A 17,210-nucleotide genomic window follows, 5' to 3' on the forward strand; every position below is an offset into this window, starting at 1 on the left:
GGTTGTGAAGAAAGATTTTGGTATGCTGGCCTTTATAAATCAGAGCATTGAGTATAGCAGTTGGGATGTAATGTTAAAAATATACAAAGCATTGTTCAAGCCGAATTTAGAGTACTGTGTACAGTTCTGTTCACCGAATTATAGGAAAGGTGTCAATATAATAGAGTACAGAGAAAATTTACCAGAATGTTACGTGGGTTGCAGCACCTAAGTTACAGAGAAAGGTTGAACAAGTTAGGTCTTTATTCTTTGGAGCATAGAAGATTGAGTGGGGACTTGATAGAGGTATTTAAAAATATGACGGAGATAGATGAAGTTGATGCGGATAGACTTTTTCCATTGACAGTCGGGGAGATTCAAACAAGAGGACATGATTTGAGAGTTAGGGGGCAAAAGTTTAGAGGTAACACAAGTGGGAACTTCTTTACTCAGAGAGTGGTAGCTGTGTGGAGGAGCTTCCAGTAGAAGTGGTAGAAGCAGGTTCGATATTTTTTAAAAAATGGATAGGTACATGGACGGGAAAGGAATGGAGGGTTATGGGCTGAGTGCAGGTCGGTGGGATTAGGTGAGAGTAAGCTTTCAGCACGGACTAGAAGGGCCGAGATGGCCTGTTTCCGTGCTGTAATTATTATATGGTTATATAATAACCATCCAGAAATTATATTACAGGATGAACAAGCAGGACTAACTCCCTCAATAGTTATAACCATTCCCAACACCCACATCTCCATCGACCAATGGAGCACCTCACAACAGGTATTGTTTCTGTCATCAGTCAGACAACCCAATTATTTTCTGTCAATCAGCTTCAAAATGTTCCTATTTTGTTATTTGTTTCCACTTCCTGCTGCTGATTCCCTTCTCATAATACGTTCTTACCCCAACCATCTTCCAGAGCCACAAACTCTACCCTGTGCAGACCTGCCTCTGGCTTCTGACCATGATTCTTTGAACATCCAACTGATGGCTTCCGATTTTAATTCCAGTCTTTAAACGACACTTGTGTTTTCAACTATCCTTTGTTAGTAGGAAAAATGACCCATAAAATGGAAATGAGTCGTGATTATTGAGGTTAACTACCAATGTCATTCTTCCTCATCCAGAGATCTGAGGGGCGAAGAACATCTCAGACAGAACTGCAGTCAGCTCAACTTCTTCAGTCCACAGAGAATTCAAGGGAAACCTCTTCACCCACAGAGTGATGACTGTTTGGAACCCATCACCACAGGGAGAGTGAGAGGTGAATAACAGGGGATGATTTAAAAGGACTGTCGTGGAATTGAATCTCAGCAAAGTCCAGGCGGCCTGAGTTGACTCTCTACATTGCACTACGTGTGTTATAATTTCACTAAGTACCAGAGACAGAGTTTAAAATAGAACTGATTTATTTGTCACAGATGCAGAATATTAAACTCCAGTCCTATTAAAGGTGAATGTGCAGCAGAAGAAACTCCTCCCATGCCCATTGACCAGGATGCAGAACTGGGTGTGGTGAGCAACAGCAATAATTGCAGAGTTCAGCACCGACAGTCACTCTCGAAATTGCATTCAGCAACGGTGATTGACACACATCCAGTGAACGGTCTCTCCAGTGTGAACTCAATGATGCACATTTGGTTGATTTGACTGAGAGAATCTCTTCCCAAAGTCCGAGCAGGTGTCTGGAGTCTCCCCGGTGTGAACTGAGTAGTGTGCTCGCAGGTGGGATGACTGAGTGAATCCTTTTCCATAGTCTGAGCAGGTGAATGGCCTCTCCCCAGTGTGAACTCGCTGATGTACCTTAAGTTGAGATGACAAAGTGAATCTTTTCCCACATTCTGAGCAGGTGAACGGCCTCTCTCCAGTGTGAACTCGCTGATGTGCTTGTAGGTGGGATGACTGAGTGAATCCCTTCCCACAGTCTAAGCAGGTGAATGGCCTCTCCCCAGTGTGAACTCGCTGATGTGCTCGCAGGTGGGATGACTGAGTGAATCCTTTCCCACAGTCCGAGCAGGTGAATGGCCTCTCCCCAGTGTGAACTCGCTGATGTGCTTGTAGGTGGGATGACTGAGTGAATCCTTTCCCACAGTCTGAGCAGGTGAATGGCCTCTCCCCAGTGTGAACTCGCTGATGTGCTTGTAGGTGGGATGACTGAGTGAATCCTTTCCCACAGTCTGAGCAGGTGAACGGCCTCTCCCCAGTGTGAACTTGCTGATGAATCTCCAGTTGAGATGACGAAGTGAATCTTTTCCCACAGTCTGAGCAGGTGAATGGCCTCTCCCCCATGTGAACTCGCTGATGTACCTTACGTTTATATGATGAAGTGAATCCTTTCCCACAGTCTGAGCAGGTGAACGGCCTCTCACCAGTGTGTACTAACTGATGTCTCAGTAGGTGAGATGACAACGCAAATCCCTTCCCACAGTCTAAGCAGGAGAATGGCTTCTCCCCAGTGTGAACTCGCTGATGTACCTTAAGCTTATATGACGAAGTGAATCCTTTCCCACAGTCTGAGCAGGTGAACGGCCTCTCCCCAGTGTGAACTGACCAGTGTGCTTGTAGGGTAGCAAACTGTGTGAATGCCTTCCCACAGTCTAAGCAGGTGAATGGCCTCTCCCCAGTGTGAACTCGCTGATGTGCTTCTAGGTGGGATGACTGAGTGAATCCTTTTCCACAGTCCGAGCAGGTGAACGGCCTCTCACCAGTGTGAACTCGCTGATGTACCTTAAGTTGAGATGATAAAGTGAATCTTTTCCCACAGTCTGAGCAGGTGAACGGCCTCTCACCAGTGTGTACTAATTGATGTCTCAGTAGGTGAGATGACAACGCGAATCCCTTCCCACACTCTGAGCAGGTGAACGACCTCTCCCCAGTGTGAACTCGCTGATGTGCTTGTAGGTGGGATGACTGAGTGAATCCTTTTCCACAGTCTGAGCAGGTGAACGGCCTCTCCCCAGTGTGAACTCGCTGATGTACCTTAAGTTGAGATGACGAAGTGAATCTTTTCCCACATTCTGAGCAGGTGAACAGCCTCTCACCAGTGTGTGCTAACTGATGTCTCAGTAGGTGGGAAGACAACGCCAATCCCTTCCCACAGTCTGAGCAGGTGAACGGCCTCTCCCCAGAGTGAACTCGCTGATGTAGCTTAAGATTAGATGACAAAGAGAATCCTTTCCCACAGTCAGAGCAGGTGAATGGCCTCTCACCCGTGTGAACTGACTGATGACTCAGTAGGTGAGCTGACAACGTGAATCCCTTCCCACAGTCTGAGCAGGTGAATGGCCGCACCCCGGTGTGAACTCGCTGGTGAGCCATTAGGGTGGATGACTGAGCAGATAAATGGATTCCCCCCGTGTAAATTGACTGCATGTCAGTCGGTCAGATGATCGATGAATCTCTCCCACAGTCTGAATAGGAATAATGATTGAGTGAATCACTCCCCACAGCCTGAATAGGAATAACGATCGAGTGAAACTCTCCCCCAGTCTGAATAGGAATAATGATCGAGTGAATCACTCCCCACAGCCTGAGTAGGAATGATGATCGAGTGAATCCCTTGTTCCACTTCTTAAATATCTGGACATAGACAACAAAACAGCGTGTTGTGTTTGACCTCCCCGTAGATAATTTCCTTGTTGTTTTTAACCTGAAAAAGATTTATAGTACATCAATGGGTGAAGGACAATATGTCAGACGAGATTACTTGAGGTGTCAAGGTGTGATCTGGCATCACACTGTTACAGTGAGGTTCAACCCAAGTTGGAGAGAGAAGTCATCTTCCAGCTGGGCACAGTGCAGGTATCTGGAATGACCATCAAACTCTCTGATGATCTTCCTGTCTCTATAAGAATGGAGCATTTCTGCCGTCACCAATCTGTGACCTGGCTCAGTTTGACTCTCTCCATTGGTATTGTTCCCTGTTCCCACTGAGCTGCAAGAGTGCCTGGCCCCACAGTAACTGAAACAGACTCACACAAATACCCTTTGTTGACGTGCAGCTGGGATTTTCTTTTATCTATTGTCAATGTGAAGTGCCACAGTTTTGAAGCCATGCAAACGTTTCCTGCCCAGATGAATAGTTGGTCCGCACAGCTGTTAAAAGTTATTAAATGAATAATCATATTATTTCAGGTTCTTGTCACAATCATAGAAAAGCACAACACAGAATCAGGCCCTTTGGCCCATCTAGTTTGTGTTGAATTACTTAAACTGTCTGTTCCTGTACCCCTGCCCTCCAGGTGCCTATACAACCCTCTTAGAAGTTGAAACTGAGCTCGCATGGACCAGCTGGGTTTTCTGCTCATTCCACACCCGGATGACCGTCAGTGGAAGAAGTTTCCCCTCATGTCCCCTTAACATTTCACCTTTCACCCTAAACCCATGGCCTCTGGTTGTAGTCTCACCCAATCTCAGTGGAAAAAGCCAGCTTGCATTTACCCCATCTATAACCCTCATGATTTTGGTATGCCTCCGTCAAATCTCCTCTCAATCTTCTACATTCCAAGGAATTCCAATTTTGGGGGATATTAACATGCGAGAGGATTGGGAAAATCAGGTCAGCACTGGATTTCAAGAGAGAGAATTTGTAGAATGTCTATGAGATGGCTTTATTAGAGCCCACTCGGGGATCAGCTGTACTGGATTGGGTATTATGTGATGAAACAGAGGTAATTAGAGAGATGGAAGTGAAGGAACCCTTAGGAGGCAGTGATCACAACATGACTGCGTTCCTGTGAAATTTGAGAAAGAGAAGCTGAAATCCGATGTGTCACTATTTCAGTGGAGTAAAGGAAATTACAGTGGCATGAGAGAGGAACTGGCCAAGGTTGACTGGAAAGGGACACTAGCAGGAAGGACGGCAGAGCAGCAGTGGCTGGAGTTCATGTGAGAAGTGAGGAAGGTGCAGGACAGATATATTCCAAAGAAGAAGAAATTTTCAAATGGAAAAAGGATGCAACTGTGGCTGACAAGAGAAGTCAAAGCCAAAGTAAAAGCAGAGGGCATAGAAGGAAGCAAAAATTAGTGGGAAGACAGAGGATTGTGAAGTTTTTCAAAGCTTACAGAAGGAAACTAAGAAGGTCATTAAGAGGGAAAAGAATAACTACGAAAGGAAGCTAGCAAATAATATCAAAGAGTATACTAAAAGCTTTCTCAAGTATATAAAGAGTAAAAGACAGGTGTGAGTAGATATAGGACTAATAAAAATGATGCTGGAGAAATTGTAATGGGAGATAAGGAGATGGCGGAGGAACTGAACGAGTATTATGCATTAGTCTTCACTGAGGAAGACATCAGCAATATACCAGACATTCAAGAGTGTCAGGGAAGAGAAATGTGCGCAGTCACAATTCCGACAGAGGAAGTACTCAGGAAGCTGAATAGTCTAAGGGTAGATAGATCTCCTGGACCAGATGGAATGCACCCTCGGGTTCTGAAGCGGAGGCATTAGCAATGATCTTTCAAATGTCAATAGACTCTGGCATGGTTCCAGAGGACTGGAAGACTGCAAATGTCACACTGCTACTTAAGAAAGGGGCAAGGAAGCAAAAAGGAAATTATAGACCTGTTATCTTGACATCGGTGGTTGGGAAGTTGTTGGAGTCCATTGTCAAGGATGAGGTTACGGAGTACCTGGAGGCATATGACAAGATAGGCTGAACTCAGCATGGTTTCCTTAAAGGAAAATCCTGCCTGACAAACCTAGTGCAAATTTTTGAGGAAATCACAAGTAGGCTAGACAAGGGAGATGCAGTGGATGTTGTGTATTTGGATTTTCAGAAGGCCTTTGACAAGGTGCCACACGAGGCTGCTAAACAAGATAAGAGTCCATGGAATTAGAGGAAAGTTACATACGTGGATAGAGCGTTAGTTGATTGGCGGGAAACAGAGAGTGGGAATAAAGGAATCCCCATTGAGTCCTGACGAAGGGTCTCGGCCTGAAACGTCGACAGTACTTCTCCTTATAGATGCTGCTTGGCCTGCTGTGTTCCACCAGCATTTTGTGTGTGTTGTTTTATAAAGGCATCCCATGCTGGTTGGCTGCCAGTTATCTGTGGTGTTCCACAGGGGTCCGTGTTGGGGCCGCTTCTTTTTATGTTGTATATCAACGATTTGGATTATGGAATAGATGGCTTTGTGGCAAAGTTTGCTGATGATACAAAGATAGGTGGAGGGGCCCGTCGTGCTGAGGAAACAGAGAGTCTGCAGGGAGACTTGGATAGATTGGGGGAATGGGCAAAGAAGTGGCAATTGAATTACAATGTCGGAAAGTGTATGGTCATGCACTTCGGTAGAAGAAATAAACGGGCAGTCTGCTATTTGAATGGGGAGAGAATTCAAAGTTCTGAAATGCAATGGGACTTGGGAGTCCTCGTGCAGGATACCCTTAAGGTTAACCTCCATATTGAGTCGGTGGTGAAGAAGGCGAATGCAATATTGGCATTCATTTCTAGAGGAATAGAGTATAGCAGCAGGGATGTGATGTTGAGGCTCTGTAAGGCACTGGTAAGACGTCACTTGGAATACTGTGTGCAGTTTTGGGCTCCTTATTTATGAAAGGATGTGCTGACATTGGAGAGGGTTCAGAGAAGATTCACTAGAATGATTCTGGGAATGAGAGGGTTAACATATGAGGAATGTTTGACCGCTCTTGGACTGTACTCATTGGAGTTTAGAAGAATGCATTTAGAAGAATAGAAATATTTTGAATGCTGAAAGGCATGGACAGAGTGGATGTGGCAAAGTTGTTTCCCATGGTGGGCAAGTCCAGTACAAGAGGACATGACTTGAGGATTGCAGGGCACCCATTCAGAACGGAGATGCAAAAAAAAATTTTTAGCCAGAGGGTGGTGAATCTATGGAATTTGTTGCCACGGGCGGCAGTGGAGGCCGGGTCATCGGGTGTATTTGCATTGTATTTATAGTGCAGGTCAAGTCGTTGGGTGTATTTAAGGCAGAGATTGATAGGTATCTGAGTAGTCAGGGCATCAAAGGTTATGGTGAGACAGTGGGGGAATGGGAGTCGAGGGGAGATTGGATCAGCTCATGTTGAAATGGCGGAGCAGACTCAATGGGCTGAATGGTCGACTGCTGCTCCTTTGTCTTATGGTGATTCCTGTGTATGTACCCTGGAAGCCTCAAGAAATGATCATGATCATAAATCAGGCCCCAGATAGAAAAGAAAAACCAGCACAGTTTGCTCAGTGTGTCCACAGTACTACACAAATGTTCAACACGACCCTGCAAGATTTATTCGGTCTCTCCTGCATGATTCTCTCAGCTGATGAAGGGCAGAAATGGAAGACAGAATTGAGATCCAAACCTATCAGGAGTTACAGGTGGGAAACCATAATGAGAATGAACAGACAGACCAGATTATTCAAGCCTTGGAAAGTGCTCTCCAGCAACCTGTGAACATCACTAAAGTACCTGAATGCAAACCTGAGCCTGGGGAATCGGGACCAGACTATTGAGAGTGATTTGTGGCCTGCTACGGCACCTTCGCAGGAGACCAAGCCTTTAATGATGGGAATCTGTCCCCCCAGTTCAATGCCCTACTGCTCCAATGCTTACCAACTAAGTTAGCTAACATGATTAAAACAAATAATATGGCCTGGCCTGGGAATGACCAAAATCGAATGCGACGAGCTTTGACATATCATTAGGACCCAACTTTCGAATCCCGATCAACCCCGAAGGGAACTAATATTAAAGGTGAATATGCTCAGCGGGAAGGACGCGAGCGGGCTATATCTGAGGAACAGAAATGGGAGCAAAAACTGGCCATGGGGCAGGTGGGGACAACAACCCGTTTAGAAACTGACAAGAAGATGCTTCCAACCATGAGTTCCAACCCTCAGGAAGAGCCCAATGTAATATTGCAAGTTGCTGGAAATCCAGTTCCATTTATGATTGATATGAGGGCAACCACAACCACTCTCGATCAGGAAATAGTATCGGAAAAGGGATTCCAGCTATCAGACGCTACAATCACTCTGTCTGGGTTCGAAGGCACGGAACGTACGTATTCACGTACCCAGCCACTGCAGGTGGAATTCCAGGATAACCAGTGTGAGGTTTCATTTACAGTCACCACCAGTCGGGGGTGTAATCTCGTAGGGAGAGACGTGCTCTGTCCGTTGGAAGTCAAGATTCTATGCACAGACAAAGCTGCCTGGTTTAGAGAGTATGGAGTATGATCAGAGATTAAGGGAGCTAGGGCTTTACTCTCTGGAGAGGAGGAAGATAGAAGGAGACATGATAGAGGTATAGAAGATATTAAGAGGAATAGATAGACTGGACAGTAAGAGGCTTCCGAGGGGCACCACAGCTCAATAAAAGAGGTTGTGGCTTTTAGGTAAGGGGTGGGAGTTTCAAGGGGGATATTAGAGGAAGGTTTTTCACTCAGAGAGTGGTTGGTGCGTGGAATGCACTGCCTGAGTCAGTGGTGGGTGCAGATACACTAGTGAAATTTAAGAGAATACTAGACAGGTATATGGAGGAATTTAAGGTGGAGGGTGATATGGGAGGCAGGGTTTGAGGGTCAGCACAACATTGTTCTATGTACTTCTGGTTGGGTGGCGATGATCACAGGTTTACGTAAATCGAAGGTCGGTTGCAGTTGGAAAGGGCCAGGACTGAGCCAGACGGCTGCATAGTCTGGGCCAGGAGTATAGGTTCAGATAGTTCTGGTCCCCCAACCTGTGAGAGTGGATGTCAGTGATGTGCATCTGTTTACGTGTATGGGTGTGGAGTAAATAGTGGGGAAGGTTATGGGTCTACTGGCGGGGTGGAGGGAGGTTGGAGATGTGGGTTATCAGACACAGTCTGACCCGGGAGGATGGGTCCTAGGGCAGATTATGTTGTAAGCAAGGGAGGATCTCGTCCGGGAACAGCTCGATGGTGGGAAGCAGATGGTGATGACGGGAGGCTGTTTATTGGAGTCAAGGCCCGTGCCTCCTGGAGCTCCCCAGGGTGACACCCATTGCTACTTGTCATCGATGTCAATAATCTGGTTGAGAATGTACAGGGTATGGGTAGTGAGTTTGCAGCAAGTAATTGTAAACAATTACTTCTTTTTGCAAGATAGTAAATATGAACAACCCCCTTTCTCTCTCCACACTCAGAACGGACCAAAAGCTACTTCAGAAGATGAACGTTCTTCAAATGAGCAAACACTGAGGGAATGTGAGTGACTTTAAAGAGCTGGGACACTGACAGTACATTACCAGACCTGGAGCGATTGCAACTGGGTCTGATAGACATAACTGACAGCTCTGGGCACATTCAGTCTCACCTCAACTATTCCCTACCTTCCTTTGTACAGGTATGTAAAGTCTAATGGACCAGTGTCTGAGTAAGTGAGACTCACCAAACTTTCTCCTGACTGAATCACTGGAATCTCCGAGTCAGATTGGTTTCTCTCCAGTCGGTGCTCTCAGTCCTCGGGCTGGTTCACTTGTTGCTGTTCCCTCATCTTCAGTTGTGGTTTGCTTCCAGTTGTGGGTTTTTCTTCAAATAAATCTCTCACAGCAGGTCTAACTTTAACATGGAAGATAATGAATCACGTTATCAATACAAAGGAGAACAAAACACTTCTTTTCACTGAAACCTAAACATTGAAGACAAATGTAATGATCTCAGTGAACAAATCGGTAACTGTCCTTGACACGTCACAGAACCTGATACGGGATAGGAAGGAGTCATCGTTCAGTCATGGTCAGATATAAGATGCAGGAACAGATTTAGGGGATTCGATTCATCGAGTCTGCTCCACCACTCAACCATGACTGAGATTTATTCCAACACCATATTCCTGCCTTCCTCCTGTAACCCTGAAGCTTCTTAGCAATCATGAATATAGTAATCTCTGCCATAAATATACCCAAATGACAGCCTCAAACCAACCTCTGTGGCAACAAATTCCACAGATCAGCCATCTTTTGGCTGAAGAAATTTTTCTCATCTCAGTTTTAAAGGGAAGCATCTTTATTCTAAGACAGTGCTGTCAGATCACAGACTCTCCGTCTAATGGAAACATCCACTCCATGTCAAGTCAAGTCAACTTTTTATGTCATTTCGACCATAACTGCTGGTACAGTACATAGTAAAAATGAGACGACGTTTTTCAGGACCATGGTGTTAATTTCAAAAACTAGACTGAACTACGAAATAAAAAAACACAGAGAATGCTACACTAGACTACAGACCGACACTGGACAGCATAAAATGCACAAAAACAGTATTGGCCTTACAATAAATAATAAACAGGTCAGTCGAGCAAGGTGTCAGTCCAGGCTGCGGGTATTGAGGAGTCTGATAGCTTGTGGGGAGAAACTGTTATATAGTCTCGTCGTAAGAGCCTGAATGCTTCGGAGCCTTTTCCCAGATGGCAGGAGGGAGAAGAGATTGTATGACGTGTGCATGGTGTCCTTCATAATGCTGCTTCCTTTGCGGATGCAGCGTGTAGTGTAAATGTCCGTGATGGCGGGAAGAGAGACCCTGATGATCTTCTCAGCTGACCTCACCATCCGCTGCAGGGTTTTGCGATCCGAGACGGTGCAATTTCCGAACCAAGCAGTGATGCAGCTGCTCAGAATGCTCTCAATACAACTCCTGTAGAATGTGATGAGGATGTGGGTGGGGTGGGGGGGGAGATGGACTTTCCTCAGCCTTCGCAAAAAGCAGAAACACTGCTGGGCTTTCTTTGCTATAGAGCTGGTGTTGAGGGACCAGGTGAGATTCTCCGTCAGGTGAGCACCAAGAAACTTGGTGCTCTTTACGATCTCTACCGAGGAGCAGAGTGAGCAGCAGTGGACTGAGCACAGCCCTGGGGATTGCCCTCCCGATCCGGACTGACTGAGGTCTCCCAGTCAGGAAGTCCAGGATCCAGTTGCAGAGGGAGGTGTTCAGGCCCAGTAGGCTCAGCTTTCCAATCAGTTTCTGAGTGATGATTGTGTTGAATGCTGAACTGAAGTCTATGAACAGCATCTGAACGTATGTGTCTTTATTGTCCAGATGGGTTAGGGCCAGGTGGAGGGTGGTGGCAATGGCGTCATCTGTTGAGCGGTTGGGACGGTACACAAACTGCAGGGGGTCCAGTGAGGGGGACAGCAGGGTCTTGATATGCCTCATGACGAACCTCTCGAAGCACTTCATGATAAAGGATGTAAGTGCAACAGGATGGTAGTCATTTAGGCAGGACACTGGAGACTTCTTCGGCATGGGGACGATGGTGGCGGCCTTGAAGCACATTGGAATGGTGGCGCTGCTCAGGGAGATGTTGAAGATGTCAGTGAGAACATCTGCCAGCTGGTCTGCACATCCTCTGAGCACTCTACCAGGGATGTTGACTGGTCCAGCAGCCTTCCGTGGGTTGACCCTGCACAGGGTTCTTCTCACATTGGCCACGGAGAGTCACAGCACCGGGTCATTCGCAGGAGGGGTGGACTTCCTCACCATCACGTCATTTTCCGCCTCAAACCAAGCGTATAAGTTATTCAGCGTGTTTGGGAGGAAGGCATCACCTGCACAGTCAGGTGATGTTGTCCTGTAATTGGTGATGTCCTGGATGCCCTTCCACATGCGCCGCGCATCACCGCTGTCCTGGAAGCAATTGTGGATTAGCTGGGCATGTGCACGCTTTGCCCCTCTGATGGCTCAGGACAGATTGGCCCTTGCTGTTGTTAGAGCCGCCATGTCACCTGCTCTGAAGGCGGAGTCGCGGGACCTCAGCAGCGCACGCACCTCTGCGGTCATTCCGTGGCTTCTGATTGTCCATGTCCACTGCACCCAGGTTTTTCAGCCTTTGGTAGGTTTACTTAACCACCCCCACCCCTTTCACTCCATCGAGCACAGCCCCATAACTATCAAGTGCTCCTCATACATAAAGCCGATCAGTCCTGAGATTATTCATGTGAACCTTGTTAGCAACAACTGCACCGAACACATTCCCAAGTTTAAATCAGGAAATTTAAACCATTCCAGAGTGAATGTAATAAAAACAAACTGGAATCACCAGAATCGCTCAACAGGTAAGGAACTGCTGTGGGAAGAGCAACAAATTTAACGATTCAGGTTCACAACCTTTTATCAGAATGGATTCAGAATTTCTCATTTTTAGTGCAGATCTCCAGCAACTTGAGTTTCTGTTTGATTTCCACTGTCTAACAGACAGGTGACAGCGAGGAGGAACTTCAAAACACAGTTTGAACACTGAACCCCCTGAGTCTATTTCTACTGGTTCAAACACAGAACAGCCCATTTACTCATAGCCTCTCCTTGTGAGGGATGGAATGGGAACTCATTCCCTCCTCAGACTGGCAGTCATTGCTTCCAAAGGAACTCCAGAAACAAACATCTGATCCCAGACCAGAAATACTCGATCATCACCTCATAAACCCGGGCACATTGATCCCTGGGTCCAGTTTACTTGGATCTAACAGGGGTGCAGTGCACCTCCGGAGCTCACTGGAGCACCACTCCAGCACCTCTGTAAAAAACACTAGATCCCAGACCAGAAATACTCGCTCAACACCTCATAAACCGGGACAGCTTGATCCCCGGGTCCAGTTTACTTGGATCTAACAGGGGTGCAGTGCTGTCGGAGCTCACCGGAGCACCACTCCAGCACCTCTGTAAAACACAGTCAAAATAAACAAGCGGGGAATTTAACAGCGGCTGCATATTAAATAGAGGGAATCATACGGAAGTGGAGAGGGGAGAGGGGTTGGCAGCTGGTGGGGAAACTACCACTAATAACATTAGGATAGGTTATTTGATTGTTTTTGGTGAAATCCTGGAGCTGTGACTGTGGTGATCCGTGGATTAGTTGCTAATACAAAACTAAATTTATCTCACAAACAACCCTAAGCAAACAACGTTAACTTGCTTGATAATTATATTTTGTGATAAGTAGTGAATGCAACCGTGCGATACTTTGTCATTCATATTAGTAAATTAAATATTATATGTTTTATTGTACTAGTTATATACCGAAATGCAGTGATTGGCTATAATCTTAACTTATGTCTTAACTATCACTATATGTCTGTGGAGCTCTGGAATTCATATATATTTCTTTCATCTTGGTATAGTGCTTGACATTATAAAAAGCCATATTCTCATATGTGTGTGTGTGTGTGTGTGTGTGTGTGTGTGTGTGTGTGTGTGTGTGTGTGTGTGTGTGTGTGTGAGAGAGAGAGACACCCAATTTGTCTAACTGCTCATTACATATGTGTTACGTGAATGGGGCAAGGAAGTTGTTCAGTACATGAAATGAGCAGGTACAAAAATTGGGTGTGACATACAAGGGGTGATCGATAAGTTCGTGGTTGAAGGTGGAAGAAGTCAATTTTACAAAACCTTTCCAGCGTCTGCAGATTTCCTTGTGTTTACAAATCCTAGCTATTTTCAATTAACTGAAACAGAAATACCACAAAAGTTATTAATTTCAAACTTTCTGCATTATCACACAAAGAGTTGAACTACACGTGCAGGTACCGAGAGCTGTATAACTTCAGGCCTTCTAACTTAGGCCACGAGCTTATCAATCACCCCTCGTACAGCTCCGGCAGCAAAAACTTGGCAATGCACCACTGCTCCAGCCGCAGAGCGCAATGCAACCGGCCCAGATTCACACAATCTCGGGCTCAAATCCGACTCACCCCCGCTCGAATCGGAGAACCGCTAACAGATGCAGTGAGAAACCGCATGCCTTTAGCCGGAGGTTCTCCGCAGCGCCACCGGTGGCCGGAGGTCTTCACATCGTCGCCAGTGGCCGGAGGTACGCACAGCGCCACCGGTGGCTGTAGGTCTGCACATAGTCGCCGGTGGGCGGAGGTACACACAGCGCCACCCGTGGCCGGAGGCCCATGCAGCGCGAACAGTCTCTGGAGGTCCATGCAGAGCCACCACTGGCCGGAGGCGGGAGGGGCAACGGAGAGGTAAATCACAAACACGACGAAGTCCCCAGATGCTAGAAATTCAGAGCAACACAAACAAAATGCTGGCGGAACTCAGCAGGCCGGGCAGCATCTACCGGAAAGAATCAACAGTCGAAGTTTCCAGTTGAACCCTGCTTCAGGATTGAGATGGAATGGGGGAAAAATCTGAATAAAGTCGGGGAGGGCGCGAAATGTCCAGCAGGAAGGTGATAGGTGATGCCAGGTAGGTGGGATAGCTCAAGGACAGAAGAAAATAGAGCCTAATAGGAGAGGAGAGTGGAGAACAGGAGAAAGGGATGGAGCAGTGGACCCAGAGAGAAGAGATAAGCAGGTGAGAGGACGGGAAAAGTCTGGGAGGGAGGGGTGTGAGGGAAATTTGTTCACAGGAAGGAGAAATCGATACTTATGCTATCAAGTTGGGGAAGGGGATACCCAGACGGAATATGAGATGTGATCCTGGTTCCTGAGGGTGGCCTCATCTTGGCACAAGAGGACACGATGGGTTGACAAGTTGGAACTGGAATGGGCATCGGAATGAAAATGCTTGTACACCGGGAAGTCCTGCTTGGAGTGGAGAGTTCAACGGTTAATTTATTATCAAATCAGGTATCCATAAACAACTGCAAGTTTTTTTTTTCTTCTCCAGAGAGCCATGAAAGAACGAAAAAGCATGAAAGTCGTTCAGAGAAAAAATCAAACTCTCACCCCACCCCCGCATCAAGAAGAACAGCATCCCAATCATCAACCCCAAAAATCACCCCTACCCCGCACAACTGTGGAGGAGCCGGTGTCACCAGTGTGGAGGCGGCCGCATCGGGAGCAGCGGACACAACAGGCGACCCCGGAAGATTCACAGGTGAAGTGTCGCCTCACCTGGAAGGATGTTTGGACAGCGGAGAGAGTTCGGCCGTCCGGCCCTTTCACTGTGACACCCCGAACTCCACATCAAATCCGTCCAAACGAATCCGGGTGAACTTTAATGACCAATAAATATAATTCCCCTCAGCGATCAGCTGTCTGAATGATCCCCTGACTCTGAGAGGAAGGGGTATCTATGGTCCACACTATCAGGGTGTTGAGTTTACCAGGAGACAAAGACTGCAGGGACGAGAGGTGTTCTGTTGACTGATACTCTGTGTGTGGACCCCGCTGGCAATGCTGGTGTTGTGACCCGAATCGAGACAAACACCACGCTGCCCACTCCACCAACAACACGGCACAGCCGGACACATAACAGGGGACTTTACATCCCACAACACTGGATTCAGTGATGAAACCCGTGATTAATGTTGTTGTCCCACTGAAAAGTCCATTAAGGTGCTTTTAAATGCCAGCGCTCTCCCACAGGTGACGTCACACAGCTCCTCCCCGCACGCACCTGACGTCACACATGGGCTCCCCACACCTGGATCTGCCCTCACGTGCGCTGTCTTACGTCATCCACGCGCTGCTGTGCTCGCGCTTTATCGGTTTAACGGCTGGGCTAATAATCACGTGACTAGCCCCTCCCCCATCGCTGTCAACAAAGGATTCAGGAGCTGTGTTATTCCCATTGGTGCGAAGCGATGTCAATCACTGCTTACAACCAGTCGCGGAGGCGGACAGGCCGAGTGGGCGTTACCCCGCTGAGTTCGTCTCCCGCTCAAGCGCCAACCGCCTCCTCAGAGCGGAGAAAACCTCAAAGTAAATGTCCGCTTTCTGATTTATTTCCATTTCCCTCCGAGGGAAGTTGGGGGCGTTTGTGAAGCGTCTCCTGCGGCCGGAGTCTGATGTATCGCTGAGAGGTAGGAGGAGACCGCTCGGCCCGTCGGTTCGATGCCGGTTCCCCGGGGAGGGATTTTATTGACAGGATGAAGATGGTGAGAGAGGGGGCGGACAGGATGTTTGTCCCGGTGGGGACAGGAGGGGCTCATCCGTGGAAATATCTGAGCCCACGGTGGTGCCGAGCAGAAGGATTCACCACATTGGGGGTAAACACCAGCAGACTGTTGCCCTGCAAGCGGGGCCGATGGTCCGGGCAGAGTGACAATTATTTGTGCTTTGTTGAGATTGTACCTGGAATATGGTGTAAAATCCCGCTCCCCAAACTAACACGGGTTATACAGACCAAAGAACAAACTACCGGAGGAACTCAGCGGGTCGGGCAGCATCTGTGGAGGGAAATGGACCGTCAACATTTCGGGCCGAGACCCTCCCTCTGGACTGAGAGTGGACGGGAAATAGTCAGAGAAAAGAGGTGAGGGGTGGGGATGGGGCAAGAGCTGGGGAGTGAGAGGTGGATACAGGTGAGGGGGGAGGTGGGAAGGTGGAAATAGTGACGGGTGGGAGGTAAGTGATCGGGGCAACACGGGGCTGCAGAAGATGGAAATTAATTCCACAGAGGATTAACAAAGATGATAGAGAATGTTTGTTATTGAGAGTGCAATGAAGATTCACCAGACCGATCCCTGGGGTGGTGGGGTCATCATATGGAGAAATATCAAATGCGATAACCCTTTCATTTGGAGAATCGAGGACTGAGAGGAGAACATTGAAATGCACAACATCATGACCAGATGAACCAGGGATCACAGTCTCTGAAACAGGGGTGGACTACCCGGGACTGAGATGAGGGGAAATGTCTCCACTGCGGGGGTGGTGAATGTCTGTAAATACCCTCCACAGAGGGCAGTGAAGAGTCAGTTATCGTCCCCATGTAAAACAGAGGCCGGCAGATGAGTGGAGACCGAAGGGGTGGAGGAAACGAGGATTGGGCAGACACATGTGGCTGAGATGGTAGAGCAGCCACTACCTTGCTGATGGTTAGAGGGGCTGAATGGCCTCTTCCTGCTGCTTCTCACTTGATGTTTCAGTGTTCCTGTCCAGCAAGGCTCCGGAGGAATGTGAATAGAAATTAGTGTTTATAAACACAGAATTGATTTCAATGAAACGTGAACATTTCCTGTTTGGGTCTGAAATATGTTTTGGACCTGGATGGGAATTGAGCCGGTGACTCTGTGACCTGGAGGTGGAGGGAAAGGGATCGGGGAAGATATGGAGTGGAAAAATAAACACGTATCTGGGATAAATATGGGGAATGTGGGGAATGCGGTGGATGGGTCGGGCAGCATGTGAGGGGAGAGGAGCAGAGTCAGCGGTTCAGGAGGGAGACCCTCCACCCGTCACCTGATCCCATTCCCCGTTCATGTTTTTCTGCAGATCTGCAGCATCTGCGGGTCACTGCTCTACGTGTCCGTGTAGCTTCACCTTTCACCCGTTCAGACAAGTCAGTGAGATCCGGATCTGTCA

At 47.5% G+C, this 17,210-nt stretch overlaps 1 protein-coding gene across 2 annotated transcripts; it reads right to left on the reverse strand.

Moving 5' to 3' along the window:
• Window positions 1–1,405: 1,405 nt before the first annotated feature.
• Window positions 1,406–9,391, reverse strand: LOC132386692 (gastrula zinc finger protein XlCGF57.1-like). 2 transcript variants are annotated; one of them, XM_059959040.1, is made up of 2 exons: window positions 9,350–9,391; window positions 1,406–3,625 (listed from the first exon to the last, which is right to left on the reverse strand). In XM_059959040.1, exon 2 carries the CDS (start codon window positions 3,346–3,348, stop codon window positions 1,600–1,602), a length of 1,749 nt encoding a protein of 582 aa, XP_059815023.1. In that variant the 5' UTR covers window positions 3,349–3,625; window positions 9,350–9,391; the 3' UTR covers window positions 1,406–1,599. The 2 variants fall into 2 exon arrangements, with proteins under 2 accessions (XP_059815023.1, XP_059815025.1); XM_059959042.1 differs by lacking the exon at window positions 9,350–9,391 and adding an exon at window positions 3,955–4,367.
• Between the last annotated feature and the right edge of the window lie 7,819 nt (window positions 9,392–17,210).

This window comes from Hypanus sabinus, unplaced genomic scaffold, assembly GCF_030144855.1.
Source record: "Hypanus sabinus isolate sHypSab1 unplaced genomic scaffold, sHypSab1.hap1 scaffold_126, whole genome shotgun sequence".
Classification (NCBI taxonomy): Eukaryota; Metazoa; Chordata; class Chondrichthyes; order Myliobatiformes; family Dasyatidae; genus Hypanus; species Hypanus sabinus.